The 18,827-nt window shown below is 46.2% G+C and overlaps 1 protein-coding gene across 1 annotated transcript in view; it reads left to right on the forward strand.

Moving 5' to 3' along the window:
• Positions 1–18,827, forward strand: part of LOC126095072 (furin-like protease 2) — a 474,956-nt gene that overhangs the window by 442,172 nt on the left and 13,957 nt on the right. The window contains exons 16-18 of the mRNA XM_049909754.1: positions 4,592–4,868; positions 5,132–5,331; positions 15,842–16,111. Coding sequence (XP_049765711.1) covers positions 4,592–4,868; positions 5,132–5,331; positions 15,842–16,111 — 747 coding nt within the window. The remainder of the gene's footprint in view (positions 1–4,591; positions 4,869–5,131; positions 5,332–15,841; positions 16,112–18,827) is intronic.

Consider the following 18,827-nt stretch of genomic DNA (forward strand, 5'->3'; position numbering starts at 1 on the left):
TTTTGTCTCACTGCGCTCTCGAGCGCTCTGACGGCAGAAACCTGAAGTGCGGCTTCAGCCGAACAAAACTTTATGAGTTTTTCTGCGTATCTGTAGTGTGTCGTGACCATATGTCAATGAATGGAGCTACAGTGAATTTATGAAATCGCTTCAATCATTTGTAATAGCCCTGTACTTGTGCCCTTTCATCATGGCAGACAAGAGAGACAATAGGATTATTTAAGATGAATGTGTGGACGTCTTGTCTGACATTCTGGACGATTTGGCCAGTTGGAAAGAAGACATTTGATAACAAAAAAATGAAAGTGAAGCAGAATCGTCAGAAGATAGTGAAATACGTCCAAGAAGAATTCAGTGAACTCTACGGTTACCAACTGATTCAGCTGAATCAGATGAAGAAGACAGTGCACAGTGGTCAGACTTTGATTTACCGAGGACCAATAATAAATTTGAAGAACCTCCGGGTCCAAACATATTTTCCAAAGATACACAGAGCATTGAGGATATCATGGAATTAAAAAAGGGGAACGATCTATTTGAGTATATTAGTAATGAAACCAACAAGTACTACAGTCAAAATTGCTATAGAAGGAAACTGGATTAGAAAAAATGCCAAACTTGTCTATGTTACGGGACCTGAACTTAGAAAATGGTTTGGTCTCGCTATCCTTATGGGAACTGTAAAAAGAGCAAGGATTGATAGTTATTGGTCAACAAATCCATTGATACACACACCGATATTTCACAAAACGATGTCCCGCAACCGACTCGGACAAATATTATCATTTTTACATTTTTCCGACAGCAGCAATAAACTGCATAATGCCGACCGGCTTTGAAAAGAAATTTGTAATTGATTATTTTTCCAAAATGTTTAAAGAAATGTTTAATCTATGTTAAAACATATCAGTTGATGAAGGAATGATACCATGGCATGGACGGTTAAATTTTAAAGTTTACAATCCGTCGAAAATTATGAAATACAGCATACTCATTCAGATGCTGTGTGATTAGAGTATGGGATACATTTCCTCATTCAAGATATATCCTGGCACTGGACACCCTTCAGCAAAAAAAAGTGATGGAACTATTGACAACTTCTGATGGAAAGTGGCATTACCTCTTCATGGATAGTTATTATAACAGTGTTGAACTTGCAGAGAAGTTACTAGAAAAGAAAATTAGTTTGTGGAACGATACAGCAAAATAGAGGATTTCCAGAAAATTAAAGTGCGCAAAAGTCCATGTGTTTGAAGCCGGTTGTCGACAGAAAGGTGACAAGCGGCCGGCAACAAGCCAAGCAATCCAAATTAGTGCTGCCGGCACCAAGCGAATAAACTTGTATGAGTTGTGCAGACTGCAAAGTATTAAATGTTCTGTTTATACAACATCTAATGGTTGAAGTAAACTAGTTAGCCCATCTGGAACTACAGCTAACTGAATCTTCAATTCATTCACTCTGTTTTTAACATCTTATGTTCTGTGAGAACAAAACTGATCCCATACTAACAGAATGGCCCTCTTTAGACAGCCTCCAGGTCACCTAGACCAAATTCTATTTATCCACAACCTCATTCCTCTTCCATCCAACCAACTTCTATTGTGTACATGTACAAATACTCCTTTTGGCAATTGTTCCTTAGGAAAAATCATACTTGCAAAAATTAAAACTGACAGCAGTTTTGTTACATCTCTACACGAGGATAAATAGCTGCATAATCAGTCTTTTTGTACCCCAAAATTTTAACAATGTGTTTTGTGCCATTAGATTCCACAGTTCCATTAGAAGACATATCATTAGCACATATTGTCCATCTTTTCTTGCATTAATGGTAAGTTGATGAAATTTGACAATTTGTTCTTCGTACTCGGCTAGCGTCTTCTGTGATATTTGTGTCTTGATCCACATTGGAAGCCGGGACCTCTTAATAAATCTTGAACACTGTGATGTTGATCCAGTTAAGCTGACAAACCCTTTGTTAATGGAAAATTGCTTTCTGTTGCTGAATTATCATTTTCACAGAAACAAATTTTCACTTGTCTACTTTCCAAAATCCTTGTATTGAGTTCTACTTCAAGTTTTTGCCAATTAACTGTTCCATTTATCTGATTATGTTCACTATGAGATGCCTTTTTTGAAACATCTTCCTGATTTTGCCAAGTTCTTATCATTTCTTTCAGCTGGAAGTGTCCCAAAATTTGTTTGTGCAGCCCTGTTTATGTGCTCTTTAGCATATGCAATCACTTGCAGCTTAAATGCAGTAGTATAGCAATGCCACTTTTCAACTACAGTCTGCAAATAAAACCACAATATAGGTGTAACACTAGTGAATCTCCACACTAAACACAACAATGACTGAAGCGTGAACGAACAATATAAGAACTTCTAATAATTTCCGGGTATGCAGCCGGATCCCGTCGACATTCTGCCAAGATATTTCGGCCCAGAGACGTCCGGCCATCATCAGGTGAGTACACACAGTAGTTGTGTACTCACCTGATGATGGCCGGACGTCTCTGGGCCGAAATATCGTGGCAGAATGTCGACGGGATCCGGCTGCATACCCGGAAATTATTAGAAGAAGAAATACGCCGGGAAAACTTCAGAAGTCACATCAATATAAGAACTGTTAATGCTGGCACATGTGCATCCATTGAACTCTGTACAACTGGTATGCTCAAAATTTGTAAGAAAATTAACAATGAATTGCTCACAGCTGAAATGTAGAAATTTTGAAGAAATGGTTCTTATAGCTACCTACCTTAACGTATTTACTGGCATATGAGACACATCCAGTTTTTGGGCCTGTTCTAAAATTTAAATGCCAGCAGATTCAGTACCTATGTTGATGTGAACTATTAATTTCACAAAGGAAGTGAAACAAGTATAGGTAAATACTTACTACAGCTTCACAGAAGCAAGTGATCATTAGAATAATTAAAAGTGATAGATAAATTTCTTTATGTTGTGTGAAAAGATTGGGCATTCCTCTCTCTTCTCTCACAAATCTGTGAAGAAACAATGAAGAAACTCCAAAATGGTACAGTAGAATATATACTCTACTGTGCGCATTGCCATAGCGAAGGAGGCATTCAATGGAAAGAGGAGACTGTTACGAGGCAAGTTAGATAAAGGTCTAAGGGAAAGGACTGGCAAATGTTTTGTCTGGATTGTGGCAGAAACATGGACGCTGAGATGAGATGATGAAAAAAGGTTGGAAGCATTTGAGATTTGTATGTGGAGGAGAATGGAGAGAATAAGCTGGATGGAAAGAGTGAGTAATGAAAGAATATTGGAAAGGGTTGGTGAGAGATGATGTCTGCTGAAAGTTAAAAGAGAAAGGAAAAAGAACTGGTTAAGGGAGTGCTTGCTAGCAGATGCTTCGGAAGGACTGGTTTGTGGGAGAAGACTGAGAGGAAGAAGGAGACCAAGATGATAGAAAACATAAAGGGAAGAGGAAATAATGCAGACCTGAAGAGGATGACACCAGACCGGACAGCCTGTAGAACTACCATGTGAAAACCTGCCTTTTGGCATAACGACGACGACGGCCAGTGCAGATTATATCTTTCAAAATGTGGAAATTTGGCTGTGGTTGCCCACAATTTAAAATAACATGCTTGGAGCACTTCTGCCGGCAACGACATTGTACTCTGTCATCAGATGGGCTACAGACCCTACTTCAGAGTGCAGACAAGCCTCTGACCCCCATCTTCTGAGACAAGGTATGGGTTTCCAAATCCTTGTCACCAACTCATGGTTTCACTGGCTATCAACCACTCCCCATGTATAAATGATACTTAGTTGAAACCCTCAGCTGCCGACAGGTGCTGTTGATATACCTTGATGGGAACACCTGTCGGCAGCTGAGGGTTTCAACTAAGTATCATTTATTATAGAGAAGCTGCACGGTCATCAATGGTATCTGTTCTTTCAAGAACAGTTACTGTCTTCATATACTTTCCATGTAGGTTCACAACAGTAGTGCGCAAACAGTTGATCAGCTTTATCGTTTCCAATATTTTCATTTTCAGTTGCCAAGAAATAACAATTTTCCCATTGTCAAAGTCGTTTATGTTACTGGATTTTCCCACTTGTTTCGTATCACTGCTAAGTGATTCCCCATTTGTCTCTACTCACTTCATAATATGTCCTTACAGCATCATGTGCCTCCCAGCACTACCAGGGGGGCATTTAGTCACACGGTGGGTGGTGGTCATAATGTTTTTGCTCATTAGTTTAATGGGTGCATGACATTAATTCCAGTGACACCTTGGAAGATCTTACATGGAATGTACCTATTAGATATTAATATTGCACGCAGTGGCTTTATTATGTTAGTGGATTTTGAAGAATAGTGCTAGTAACAGACAGTGCACCAAAATGGGCTACCAGTTAAAAAGAATGAAGTGTGACTTTGACTCAAGTTTTATGTACGTTTTGATGTAAGTTGCTTGGTTCCAGCTGGCATTTTGTCAATTATTTCAGTTTCAGGGATTGTAGTTTACTGGAAGACTTGGATTTGTTTGTTGATTTTACCCAAGTCGTAAGTCTGAGATGTAGTTACTAATGTTCACTGTTTTTCTTCAGCTGAATACTACACATCTGGGCTGTGTGCACGGTGTCACGAGAACTGTGATACCTGTTCAGGACCTGGAGCAGATCGCTGCCTCTCCTGCGTGTCCCCACTGCTGCTGCAAGGAGCCTCCTGTGTGGTACAGTGTGAGGAAGGAAGGTACCCTGAGAGAGGAATTTGTATGCCTTGCCTGCACACATGTACAGCCTGCGAGTCACGTACCAACTGCACCTCTTGTCGAGCAGGACTCCACCTACAGAGTGGAGAATGCAGGGCAACTTGTGCTGATGGGTAAATTTCTTACGTGGAAATTTTCCACTGAGAAAGAATTTTTTTAGTTACATGTGATCAAAAAGTGTAGATGTTTTACCACAAGACTTAAAGAATGGTTGAGATGACGTAGAAGTGATAAAGGTAGTATTATGCCACTACTGTGTGTCTACAGATGTATTTCCCTTGTAGTAGTTACCTTCTTTACATATTTGTACAAGATGTGTGAAAAAAAGTGTGACTATATTTGTTGCTTCAAAGATGCTACCATTTCTTTTTTTCAGGTATTACAGTGACAGGGGTATCTGTGCTAAATGTTACCTCAGCTGCATGACTTGTAGTGGTCCTCGCCGTGATCAGTGTGTGACATGCCCATCTGGGTGGCAGCTAGCAGCTGGAGAGTGCCATCCAGAATGTCCAGAAGGCTTCTTCAAATCAGACTTTGGTTGTGAGAAGTGCCACCATTATTGTAGGACTTGCAAAGGTAATAATAACAATTCAGTATATTACCACACAAACTATGTCACAGGTCTAAATTTAAGCAATACTTTGGATCCAACACTCATTTTATTAAGATCTTACCAGGCAACAAATTTTAGAGGTGATAATTTGTGAGTTTTAAATGCTGTCATCAGGATTTAAGTAATTCTCAGTTAGTATCTGAGGGATTTTTAATGACAGGTAGCAATGTATGTGGCACCTCAAGAGCTCATTCAGATGGCTGTGTGACTATGTAGCCACTCAAAAGTGAATATAGGAATCAATAAATTATGTATTCTTTAATTAATTATTCAGAGAAGTCCAATACTGTTTTGAATCTATGTCTTGTTTCATGTCACTGTATTGGATGGCTAGTGAAGTGCAGTTTTCTGCCTTTAATTGTATGATAAATATGTTCTAGTATGACCACTATATCTTGTCATTGTGAAACGTAAAAGACTGACAGATACTGTATGCAGTCAGCATGTTTCTGGTGAGTCCTACATGGAATATTAACACTTCAAACCGGTAGTTTCCGGGTGCGTGCCTAGCCTACTGGTGGTAGTTTATGTGGCTGGCTGGCCCCAGAATGCCGTGTTTCAGTGAAATTGCTCTAGGGTGGGAATTACTTGTTCAAATGTTATGAAAATTTCAGGAATTGGTATCAATACATATTTATTGCGATTAAAACATACATTGTCACTTCAAATGAATTTTGAGTGTGGTATATTTTGAAACAATCTTCAAAACGAAGTCCTACACCACAGTCCTTGCACCAGAATGATGTTTCCTTACGTTTACCCATCTTCTTGCAGCAGACTGAACATCTCTTTGTAGGCTTACTCTTCTTCTCTGTGGGTGGGATCTTCTCAATAAAATGCCTTGCTGTGAGCCGTTCAGACACAGGAGGTTTTGAAGGTCACCTACATCGAGGTAAAGTTACATTCTTCCTGTGAATTTCCAGCACTTGTGTTATGAATAGAAGCCTGAAATTTATGTGTGTTTCCTCCTTTGTTTTTTCACTAGCATTGTAAACAATAAAAGCATTATTCACTGCAACATTCATCAGCCTTCTAAACATTTTCATATACCACTTTACACCTTTCTTCCTTTCCATGAGGAAAGGTTGTAGTTTCTGATCCTTCAAATCTACACCGCCCATAAAACAATTGTACTCTTTTATGCACTGAGGCTTTCTTACCTTGTTGATCCTTTTGGTTTCTGTAACAATTGCATTATTATGAAATATGGAAATTAAGGCAACCTGCTTTTTATCCATCCATTTCAGTACCATTACGCCATGTGAATGATATGCTACGAGTTCACCTTTCCTCCGTTTTGCACATTTCAAGGCATCAGGTACATTCTTCCTATTCAGTCGAAGTGTGCCAGCTACATTCATACCTCTTTCCTTCAAAAAGTGGCACAAAAGGACGCTGTTATATTAATTGCCCATCCAGAGCATATGGCCTAAGTTGAAAAGAGGCTCAACAAGTTTCACTACAATCTGACTGGTTTTCAGGGTATCTGCACAAAGAAATTTCATTTCTATTTTTGTGGAACTTCATGTATAAATAATAAATTGCCATAAATAACCTGTGAAAGATTAGCAGATCTCACAGGACTTTATACCAAACTCTGCTGATTTTAGAGGTAGATAGGTTTTTATTTCCAGTCTTCCTTTCCATAACGTAAGAGATTCATCAATAGAAATGTTTTCTCCCACGTTTTATGTATTTCTAAATGTATCATTCAAGTGCTGAATGATGGAACCCAACTTGAACAATCTCTTATTGCCTTCAAATGTATTCAGTTCTTCATTGTTTACAAAATGAAGGAATCTGCGAAGTAGCTCAAACCTGTCTTGCTGCATACTCTGGTAAAAAAAATCAGCTTGTTCAAAAGCGGATGCTTGCTGAAGTACAACTTTATGGATGGCTTCTGAATAATTCCATCAACATCTGCAGTGCAATAAACACATAAAGCTCATCTTTGTCAGTACGTAGCCTAGACGTTACATAGCCTAGAATGAGGTTGTAGAGCAGTCTGTTTTTGTATACAGTTTTCAGCATAACGGTTAGTTTCACACATGATTGTTTCTACGATGGTTTCATCGAAATACAGCTTGAACATTTCAGCTGCAGCATTTACCTGTGTCACAGGCCCACATTTACCAAAGAATGGTGTTTTCAAAGAGACGTAAGAGCTGTCAATTTCTTGCCATTTCCAGTCTTCATTTCGTACGCGTTTCACTGGTGCATCTTGTTCAATGTCATCGTCACTGTCCGCCATTTCTTCTTCACTTCTTTAGAGTGTTTCTTCCAAACAGTCAAAATCACTTTCATCATCAACATCTAGATAACTCCCGCTGTCATTTATACTATCTAAACCATTCATCAGTTCATTGAGAATTGCGAGAATTTGCTCTGAAGTAAGACCGTGTGAAGTGTTTGGCTGCATCATTTTGCATTCGAGAGTGTCGCTTGGACTGTAAGACACAAAATGTTACTTCTCCTGACTGCCTCACCTCATGACAAAGATCTTCGAAGCAGAGCAGCACAGATATGTTTGTAGTTAGCTGACGAAGTAGTATCGGCTGTCATCAACAGATGGCAGAGCAATACAGTTTTACCTCAGAGATTGCAACTGGAGAGTATGTGGTCAGGATGCCACCAGTGCGGACATTCGCAGCGTGTGAGTACGTACTTGGGCTCCCGGCTTGAGGGTTTAACCACTGAAGAGGTAAATATACCCCACACCCCTTGCAACTGAGTGGTTGACAGGATGCTAAACAAAACTCAAAACATTGTTAATACTGTAGATAACTACCTAATTAGGAGGGGGGAAAAATAAATACGTTGTCCCAACTCAACTAGGCTGAGGGATGTGTCGGGTGGAGTTGGTAAGTGGAGGAAGGACCTGGAGAGGGAAAGAGATGGGTGGAAGAAAAGGAGGGAGAAGAAGCAAGGGAGGGTAGTAGGAATGTGGAATCCCTCCCTGGCACAGACAGTGGAAATTGCTTGTTCATGCGATAAAGTGGAGGGATGGGATAGAGAGGAGTATGGACAATAGGTTAGATCAGAGGATCAGGAAGACGGCGGGGGCAGGGGGGGGGGGGAAGGAGGAAAGGTTACACGGGTGCAGGTGGTTTTGGGACAGGTGCTGACAGAGATAAGACCAGGAATGTGGTGAGACCAAAGGATTTGTTGTAAGGATATGATATTAAGGAGGGGGGGGGGGGGGTAAAAGATAGATTGAGTTGTGAATCAACAACTGAAGTTGGAAATTTTGTGCTCAGTGACATGTTCTGTCACTAAGTGACCAACGTTATTCGTTGCCTCAGTTGAGCAGTGGCCAGTCATTCAAGTGGATGAGTTGTTGGTGGTCATGCCAGCAGTCTCCCCCCCCTGCGGGTCCGGGGTAAGAATAGGCCCGAGGTATTCCTGCCTGTCGTACGAGGCGACTAAAAGGAGTTCAACCGTTTCGGCCTTCCATGTGATGGTCCCCCTTGGGGTTTGACCTCCATTTTTCTAAATTTCTACAGAAGTACGAGCCTTTTGGGGAAGGACACCTTACGTGGTGTACCACTGGTCCTCAGTGCACTCAGACCTTGGCACTCAGCATTGCACCGGCGTTGTAACCATACCCACTATTGCTCAAATTGGGCCTAAACGCCTTTTGGGTTGTCCCAGTTACGCCCATAGTGCGTCTCCATCTGCACCAGCGATCATGATGGACTTTCCATGGCACCAGAAATCCAGCACGGTAGCCAGCCCGTTGTGGTCGGGTCGTCATGTACCCTCTAGGTTGTAGCCCCCTGACAACACAGGGATCGTACTGCCGATACCTGAGCTGCACCCTCCCCACGTCGGCCAAGGAGTAGATGCCCGTCTCCTTGGGGCATCAGGACTCCCGGCAATGGTCATCCTGCCAGGTGGCCCTTGCTGCGGCTGGGTGGCGCCCGTGGGGAGAGCCCCTGGTCGGAGTGGGTGGTATCGGGGCGGACGTTTCGCAGATGAAACGTCACCACGTATCGGGTCGCTCTGCGGCCGAGTCTTTTAAAAGAAAAAGTACCGTTTCTGGTTCTGGTTCTCCTGCCCCTTCCCCCTTGGCCACTCCATGGGAGGAGGGACAGGCCCGCCGGCTTGGAGCGAAGTACTTCCCCCGCTATTTAGTCTGTTCTCGGACCGATGGGGGGACATTCGCCACCTCCAAGCCCATGTTCTTTGTTCAGCACATTGAGGACATCTTCGGGGAAATCGAGGCTCTCAGCAAGATGCGTTCAGGGTCCGTACTTATCAAGACCACGTCCGCCACACAGTCGGCGGCGCTCCAGGCGTGCGACCGCCTAGGGGACATCCCAGTCTCCATTGTCCCACATCTGGCACTCAATAGGACGCAGGGGGTTATTTTTCATCGTGACCTCCTGCTACAATCTGATGAGGAGCTCAGGGCCAACCTGGAGCGCCGAGGCGTGCATTTCGTCCGGCGAGTCCAGCGCGGCCCCAAAGACCGTCGCATCGACACTGGGGCCTTTATCCTCGCCTTCGAGGGGGACGTTCTCCCAGAGAAGGTAAAGGTAATGTGCTACCGGTGTGACGTGCGACCCTACGTTCCGCCTCCTATGCGCTGTTTTCGGTGTTTGCGCTTTGGGCACATGTCGTCACGGTGTGAGGCTGAGCCCCTCTGTGGCGATTGTGGCCGTCCTCTTCGTGAGGAACATACATGCACCCCACCACCTCGGTGCGTTAATTGTCCTGGCGTCCACTCGCCTAGATCCTCAGACTGCCCCGCATATCAGAAGGAGAAGAAAATACAAGAAATCAAAACTTTGGATCGGCTGTCTTATTCTGAGGCCAGGAAGAAGTACGACCGCCTCCATCCCGTGCCATTGACCACTTCATTTGCCTCAGTTGTGTCCACTCCTTCCGCGGTATCCTCACCCCTCTCCTATCCCCCCTCCGCCTCCTCCGCCCATCAGGGGGCTCTGCCTCCGCCTCCCAAATCCCTCCCTTCCAAATCCTCCTCCCCCGTGGCCCCCACCCCCTCTGCCCCAGGGGCCATCCTTCCTCCTCCTTCCCCCCACACGCCACCTGAGAAGCGATCCTCTTCTCAGGCGTCCATCGGGGAAACGTTCCGGACCCCGGCTTCCGAGGTCCGCCGTTCCAAAACGGACCCCGCGCGTGAGGACCTTCTTCGGGTCCAGCCCACCGTCCCTGTGCCTCCTCGGCCTTCCAAGAAGGCCTCCAAGAAGAAATCTTTATCCCCCTCTCCACCCCGGCGCGTTTCGACTGACGCTCCATCCGTGAGTCGCCGCTCCCGGCCGTCCTCAGTTTCGCCGGGACGCTCTGCTGCCAGGCGCTCAGCTGGCCTTTCGTCGGCAAATGATGCTGCCCCTCCTACACAACCAGGGACAGCGGCCGCAGCTGGCGACCAGTCGATGGAACCGGATCCGCCTCCCGTCGGTTGTAGCGTTGTTCCCTCGCAACCTGGCCCTCCGCGGCCGTCGAGGTGACCAGCTCTTCCCCCGTCTCGTTCCCACAACTTTTTGACTAGCGATGGCGTTGTTTCATTGGAACATAAGAGGTATTCGATCTCATCGGGAGGAATTACAACTGCTCCTCCGCCTGCACTGTCCGCTCGTCCTTGGACTCCAGGAAACCAAGTTGCGCCCGACTGACCGTATTGCCTTTACCCACTATACCTCGGAGCGGTATGACCTTACCCCTGTGGACGGTGTCCCAGCTCATGGTGGGGTCATGTTGCTCATTCGGGACGACGTCTATTACCATCCCATCCCATTGACCACCCCACTTCAAGCAATAGCTGTCCGCCTTACTCTTTCTGCTTTTACTTTTTCAGTTTGTACCATCTACACTCCACCGTCGTCTGCCGTTAGTCGGGCTGACATGATGCACCTGATCGTTCAGCTTCCCCCGCCGTTTTTATTGTTTGGCGACTTCAATGCCCATCATCCCCTTTGGGGCTCTCCTGCATCCTGTCCAAGAGGCTCACTCTTGGCAGATGTCTTCAACCATCTCAATCTTGTCTGCCTCAATACCGGCGCCCCGACTTTCCTCTCGGACTCCACTCATACCTTCTCCCACTTGGACCTCTCAATATGTTCTACCACTCTTGCCCGTCGGTTCGAGTGGTATGTCCTTTCTGACACCTATTCGAGCGACCACTTCCCCTGTGTCGTTCGTCTCCTGCACCACGCCCCATCCCCACGTCCTTCGAGCTGGAACATACTGAAAGCTGACTGGGGACTTTACTCATCCCTGGCAACCTTTCCGGACCGCGATTTTCCCAGTTGTGACAGTCAGGTCGAATACCTCTCGGCTGTTATCATCCATGCTGCCGAACGTTCCATTCCTCGTACTACTTCTTCACGTCGCGTTTCCGTCCCCTGGTGGAACGAGGCTTGTAGGGGCGCTATCCGTGCTCGACGACGTGCTTTACGCACCTTTCGCCGCCATCCTACGTTGGCGAATTGTATTGAATACAAACGACTCCGAGCGCAATGCCGTAGAGTCATCAAAGACAGCAAAAAAGCTTGTTGGGCCTCTTTCACCGGCTCCTTTAACAGTTTTACTCCTTCTTCCGTCGTTTGGGGTAGCCTGCGCCGGCTGTCGGGCATTAAGGCCCACTCCTCGGTACCTGGCCTGACCTCAGGTAATGCGGTCCTTGTTGATCCGGTGGCTGTCGCCAACGCCTTTGGCCGCTTTTTCGAGGAGGTTTCAAGCTCCGCCCATTACCATCCTGCCTTCCTTCCCAGGAAAGAGGCAGAAGAGGCTCGGCGACCTTCCTTCCACTCGCTGAATCTGGAAACCTATAATGCCCCCTTTACTATGCGGGAACTCGAACGTGCGCTTGCACTGTCCCGGTCCTCTGCTCCGGGGCCGGATGCCATTCACGTTCAGATGCTGGCACACCTTTCTCCGGCGGGCAAAAGCTTCCTTCTCCGTACCTACAATCGCGTCTGGACCGAAGGTCAAGTCCCCATGCGTTGGCGTGACGCCGTTGTTGTTCCTATACCCAAACCCGGGAAGGATAGACACCTTCCTTCTAGTTACCGCCCCATTTCTCTTACAAGCTGTGTCTGTAAGGTGATGGAGCGCATGGTTAATGCTCGGTTAGTCTGGATTCTTGAATCTCGACGGCTCCTTACTAATGTCCAATGTGGCTTTCGTCGCCGCCGCTCCGCTGTTGACCACCTCGTGACCTTGTCGACATTCATCATGAACAACTTTTTGCGAAGGCGCCAAACGGTAGCCGTGTTCTTCGACTTGGAGAAGGCTTATGACACCTGTTGGAGAGGAGGTATCCTCCGCACTATGCACAGGTGGGGCCTACGCGGTCGCCTGCCCCTTTTTATTGATTCCTTTTTAACGGAACGAAAGTTTAGGGTACGTGTGGGCTCCGTATTGTCCGACGCCTTCCTCCAGGAGAACGGAGTGCCTCAGGGCTCAGTCTTGAGCGTAGCCCTTTTTGCCATCGCGATCAATCCCATTATGGATTGCATTCCACCTAATGTCTCAGGCTCTCTCTTTGTCGATGACTTCGCGATCTACTGCAGTGCCCAGAGAACATGCCTCCTGGAGCGCTGCCTTCAGCGTTGTCTAGACAGCCTCTACTCATGGAGCGTGGCAAATGGCTTCCGGTTCTCCGAAGAAAAGACGGTTTGTATCAACTTTTGGCGATATAAAGCGTTCCTTCCGCCATCCTTACATCTCGGTCCCGTTGTTCTCCGATTCGTGGACACAACTAAGTTTCTAGGGCTCACGTTGGACAGGAAACTGTGTTGGTCTCCACACGTCTCTTATTTGGCGGCCCGTTGTACACGTTCCCTTAATGTCCTCAGAGTTCTTAGCGGTTCATCTTGGGAAGCGGATCGCACTGTCCTGCTTCGCTTGTATCGGTCCATAGTCCGATCGAAGCTGGATTATGGGAGCTTCGTCTACTCGTCCGCTCGGCCGTCCCTCTTACGCCGGCTCAACTCCATCCACCATCGGGGGTTACGTCTTGCGACCGGAGCCTTCTACACTAGTCCTGTCGAGAGTCTTTATGCTGAAGCTGCCGAGTTACCGTTGACCTACCGGCGCGACGTACTGCTGTGTCGGTATGCCTGCCGGCTGTCGTCTATGCCCGACCACCCCACTTACAAGTCCTTCTTCGCCAATTCTCTCGACCGTCAGTACGGGTTGTATGTGTCTGCCCTGCTGCCCCCCGGAGTCCGCTTCCGTCGCCTGCTTCGACAATTGGATTTTGCCCTCCCTACCACCTTCAGAGAGGGTGAGAGCCCGACACCACCTTGGCTCCAGGCTCCGGTTCATATTTATCTCGACCTCAGCTCACTCCCGAAGGATGGTACTCCGGCTGCAATGTATTGCTCACGGTTTGCCGAACTTCGTGCTCGACTTGCCGGTCACACCTTTATTTACACCGATGGCTCCAAAACTGACGATGGTGTCGGCTGTGCCTTTGTCGTCGGGGCCGCCACATTTAAATACAGGCTCCTCGACCAGTGTTCCAGCTTTACGGCCGAGCTTTTTGCTCTCCATCAGGCCGTTCAGTATGCCCGCCGCCACCACCATTCATCATATGTACTGTGCTCTGACTCACTCAGCGCTCTTCAGAGCCTTGGAGCTCCCTATCCGGTCCATCCCTTGATACAACGGATACAGCAGTCCCTCCATTCTTTGGCTGATAATGGTGGTTCTGTCAGCTTTCTGTGGGTTCCCAGACATGTGGGAGTGCCTGGGAATGAGGCTGCGGATGCTGCAGCCAGGGCTGCAGTCCTCCTGCCTCGGCCAGCCTCCCATTGTGTCCCGTCTTCCGACGTTCGTGGGGATGTATGTAAGAGGCTTGTGTCGTTGTGGTGGGATGCTTGGTCATCCCTCCAAGGAAACAAGCTCCGGGCAGTAAAACCGCTACCAACTGCTTGGACAACATCCTCCCGACCATCTCGGCGCGAGGAGGTCCTTCTGACCAGGTTGCGGATTGGGCATTGCCGGTTTAGCCACCGCTACCTGCTCTCCGGTGACCCAGCCCCGCAGTGCCCTTGTGGTCAGGAATTAACAGTGCGCCATGTTTTATTGTCATGTCCCCGTTTTAGTCAATTTCGTGTTGTCCTGTCCCTGCCATCTACTTTACCGGATGTTTTAGCTGATGACGCTCGAGCAGCTGCTCGTATTCTGCGTTTTATAACTTTAACTGGCTTGTCCAAGGACATTTAATCTTTTTACTTATTTTGTCTGCATCTTTGTCGGGTCCTTCTGGTGTCCCCTCCATCCCCTTGAGTTTTACGAGATTCCATGTGCTCAAACAACAGTGACTGGGCGCTAATGACCTCAGCAGTTGAGCGCCCTTAAACCCAACCCAAAAAAAAAAAAACCAGCAGTCTCCATCTTACTGTGTTCTATCTTCCCTGCACAACCCTCTCCTTCACTTGTGCCTGTGCCATGGAAGGCTCACTAGTGCCACATTCTTACCTGTTTACTTACTGCCTCTGTCTGAGATCCATTATCCTCCCTTCCTTCAGTCACCTCCATCCCATCTTTGCTTTCTTGTTTCACTCATGCCACCTGGTACACTCACCAAAGTTGGACTGCATAACCAGGGCAATGGTCAGCTGGAGCATTATTTATCTGCATGCAGCCACTCAGTGCATCAGCCATATGGTGATTGGTTAGCTGTAATCCTTCCAATAAGTGTACATAGCTATTGTTCTCATTCAAAGTACTGAATTATCATTTCGCCGTCAATCTCCCCCCCCCCCCCCCCCCCCTTTTCCCTTTCCCTTTCCTTCCCTGTAGTCTTCAACTATAACATTTTTACCCTCCTCTTGCAACTTTTTATTGCAGTTTTCCTTTATTGCCCAAGAAATACCAAAGTTCCTGTGGAACTAAAACATTTTTTGTTGCCTATGTTTTGGCATTGTCACTGAAAAAACAAAGTATGAGGATTTTATCTTCTGTCTTTCATTTATTATAGCCACCAGCGTTAGGAAGAGCAAAACTTGCTACTCACTGTAGAGATGACATATTCAGTTGCAGACAGGCAAAATGAAAAGAGCTGCTGGTGGTGGTAGTCATGTGTGCTTACTTGTGTGAAAGTTTTCTTTTGAATGCGCGCACGTGTGTGTGTGTGTGTGTGTTTGTGTGTGTTTTTTTCTCTTTGCTCATTTAGGCTTTGGCTGAATGCTGTAATGTTTAACACTCTTTTTGCTGTGTCTGTCTGCAGCTCAGTGGGTCGTCTTTACAGTGAATAGCAATTTGTCCTTCTCTTAGTATTGCTGGTATTCCAACCTGGAGTTTCCATTGTTTGATTTATTGTAACCAAATAGCCATTAAAAGCTATGAAAATCCTTTCAAGAAAAAAGATATCTTACTCATTAGTAGCCTTCAAATGAAGTGATAAGTCAGATAAAAAAAAGGTCATATTTATCTCAGCTTAATAAAGCTGTGAGTGTGTGTGATCACTTGCTGTAGCTTTCTAATTTGCATTTTCAGGTGAAGGACCACTACAGTGTACCTCATGCCCTGCACATGCCATGCTGGATGGTGGATTGTGTGTGCAGTGCGTTGGTACTCAGTTTTATGACCCACCCTCACAGACATGCCGCGGGTGTCATGAATCCTGTAAGAGCTGCTCAGGGCCAGGAGCCTTCAGCTGCTCAACTTGCAGTCCTCCGCTGCATTTGGACCGTCTAAACAACCAGTGTGTGCCATGCTGTGCTGCACCTGGACAGCAAAACTGCTGTACTTGTGACAACAACACTGGTAAGGACTGATTAAGGGTTTTCAATTTGTTATATACAGGGTGGCCAAAATAAAACTGTCCGTTGACTACATCACTTGGCTGCATTCCTGGAAGTTATTTGAATGTGTCCAAAAAAGTGTTTCCTTTACAGTGTGGTATAAGCAGCATTAATAGTTGCTACACACACACACACACACACACACACACACACACACACACTCTAACTTGGTATTAGAGTAACCAGTGCAATTTTAGAGTTCGGTTACTGCTACTGATTTTGCACTTTGGCAAAGTTTTTAACACTAGCTTTATTGTGTCTTCTGTGCCTAAATCATATCCTCAGTAAATCACCTGGCCTCAAAGATTACCTAATACCCCATACTACGATTTTTTAATTTGTGGAATAAATTGTTCCATTTATCCTCATACACTGGATGAATGACAACAATACATCAAACACGTTATTGCTGTAACCCTTCAGCCAGAGCTGCTAGTGTGTCTCACAGGATAATGAATTCTGCCCCAGGACATTCCCAGAATTTCCTGTAAAGGGCAGTTCTCCAGTGATTGTGTAGATTTTCCCAATGTCTTAAATGTTTGTGCTCCTCATGGGTATGCTGCCAGATATGATCATCTTCAAAACACGATGTTTTGTAATGAGGATGATGTAGTTTGTCACACACTTACAACTATTTTCGGCAGAATTTTTATTTTTGCCTTCCTGCATGTTCTCATAAATAAATTTGCTAGAAAATACAAATAAACAAGCTGAAAAAGCACAATGTACACCATAGAATTAAATGATGAACAGTGAGCTTCATATCCTAACTAGAGAGAATAGTCCACCTGTCTTCTCTAAATTGTTGTTCAGCGATAACTGTGAAGGGGGTACAAGTTCAATTTTTCCGTATCATTTATAAAAGATAACATGCAGAGTACTTTTAAACATTTTCGTTTTAATCATAATGGTTGCATAATGGTATTTCTATAAAGAGGTTCACAAATTGTTTCAGAACATTTTTAAATTTTGAAATGCATAAAAACACTTATCCAGCATGCATGCAGAGGACATACGAAATGTTGAAAGGTGGATGATCACATAAACAGATGCAGTGTATTAGTGCTCTGATTTGAGCTTGTGGTATTACTCAAAAGGCATGCATGCATAACCCCCCCCCCCCCTCTCTCTCTCTCTCTCTCTCTCTCTCTCTCTCTCCGCCCCCCCCCCCCCCCCTGCGGGTCCGGGGATTAGAATAGGCCCGAGGTATTCCTGCCTGTCATAAGAGGCGACTAAAAGGAGTCCATCCCCCTCACGGGGGTAGTTAGCGCCTGCGTCCGGAGACGGACGGTTTCACGACCTATAATCGTGGTCTTTTTGGTTTTAAACTCCTCGTTTCTTCCTTCCTTTTGTTGGTCCCTTTCTTTGCTCTTCTCCACCTCACTGTCTTCCTTACTCTTTCCCTTGACTTCTCCTTGCCTTCTCATTGCCTTTTTCTCCTTGCCTTCTCATTGCCTTTTTCTCCTTGCCTTCTCATTGCCTTTTTCTCCTTGCCTTCTCATTGCCTTTTTCTCCTTGCCTTCTCATTGCCTTTTTCTTCTTTCCTTCTCATTGCCTTTTTCTCCTTTCCTTCTCATTGCCTTTTTCTCCTTGCCTTCTCATTGCCTTTTTCTCCTTGCCTTCTCATTGCCTTTTTCTCCTTGCCTTCTCATTGCCTTTTTCTCCTTGCCTTCTCATTGCCTTTTTCTCCTTGCCTTCTCATTGCCTTTTTCTCCTTGCCTTCTCATTGCCTTCTTCTCATTGCCTTCTTCTCCTTGCCTTCTCTGGTCTCCGCCTCGGCGTTTGAGACAGTCTGTCCTCTTTCCCCCTCTCTCTCTTCTTTTTCATCTTCTTCCTTCCTCCCTGTGCGTGTCTGAAGGCCGACCCACGCGTTCGCACGCGTAGCCGGTGACGGGGTAACGCGTAAGTCCCCGCCCTGGGTAGACATGTAAGGCACGCGCGTACCCCCTGGTAAAGGCCAGGCCCGGGGAGGGGTGATTGCCTGAGCTGATACCTTCTGACCATGCCGATTGGTCCCTCCGTCTGTTTCTCGGGAGGTGTGACCTGAGGTGTAAACATTCACCTAAGGCGGGAGTGCCCTCTGAGAGGGTCCCCACAAGGAAGGAGCGCGCCATCGGAGACGCTGGCAATCATGGGGGATTCCTCCGCAATGGATTCTACTCCATCGCTTTCGACTTCGACCCAAAAACGGAAACGTGACCAGCCAACAGTGACAAAAGTACTACCGCCTGCCCCACAGTTCCTCGTAGTTTCTCGCACTGAGGACGGAAAGGATTTTTCCTCTGTCAACCCTTTTGTTATTCAGAAGGGCGTTGATGCCATAGCCGGATCTGTCAAATCTTGTACCAGGTTGCGTAACGGCACCTTATTACTAGAAACTGAGAGTGCCTTTCAGGCACAAAAACTGCTTCGGGCCACCCTCCTGTACACGTTCCCTGTCCGGGTGGAGGCCCACCGTACTTTAAATTCGTCTCGTGGTGTAGTGTATACTAGCTCCCTCGACGGATTGACTGACGAGGAGCTTCAATCTTTCCTCGCTGAGCAGGGCGTGACGGCTGTCCATCGGGTCATGAAAAAGGTCAACAACGACCTTGTACCGACCCGGACACTCTTCTTGACCTTCGATAGTGTTAAGCTGCCATCGCGCATCAAGGCGGGCTACGAGGTTATTTCTGTTC

This window comes from Schistocerca cancellata, chromosome 8 (genome assembly GCF_023864275.1).
Source record: "Schistocerca cancellata isolate TAMUIC-IGC-003103 chromosome 8, iqSchCanc2.1, whole genome shotgun sequence".
NCBI lineage: Eukaryota > Metazoa > Arthropoda > Insecta > Orthoptera > Acrididae > Schistocerca > Schistocerca cancellata.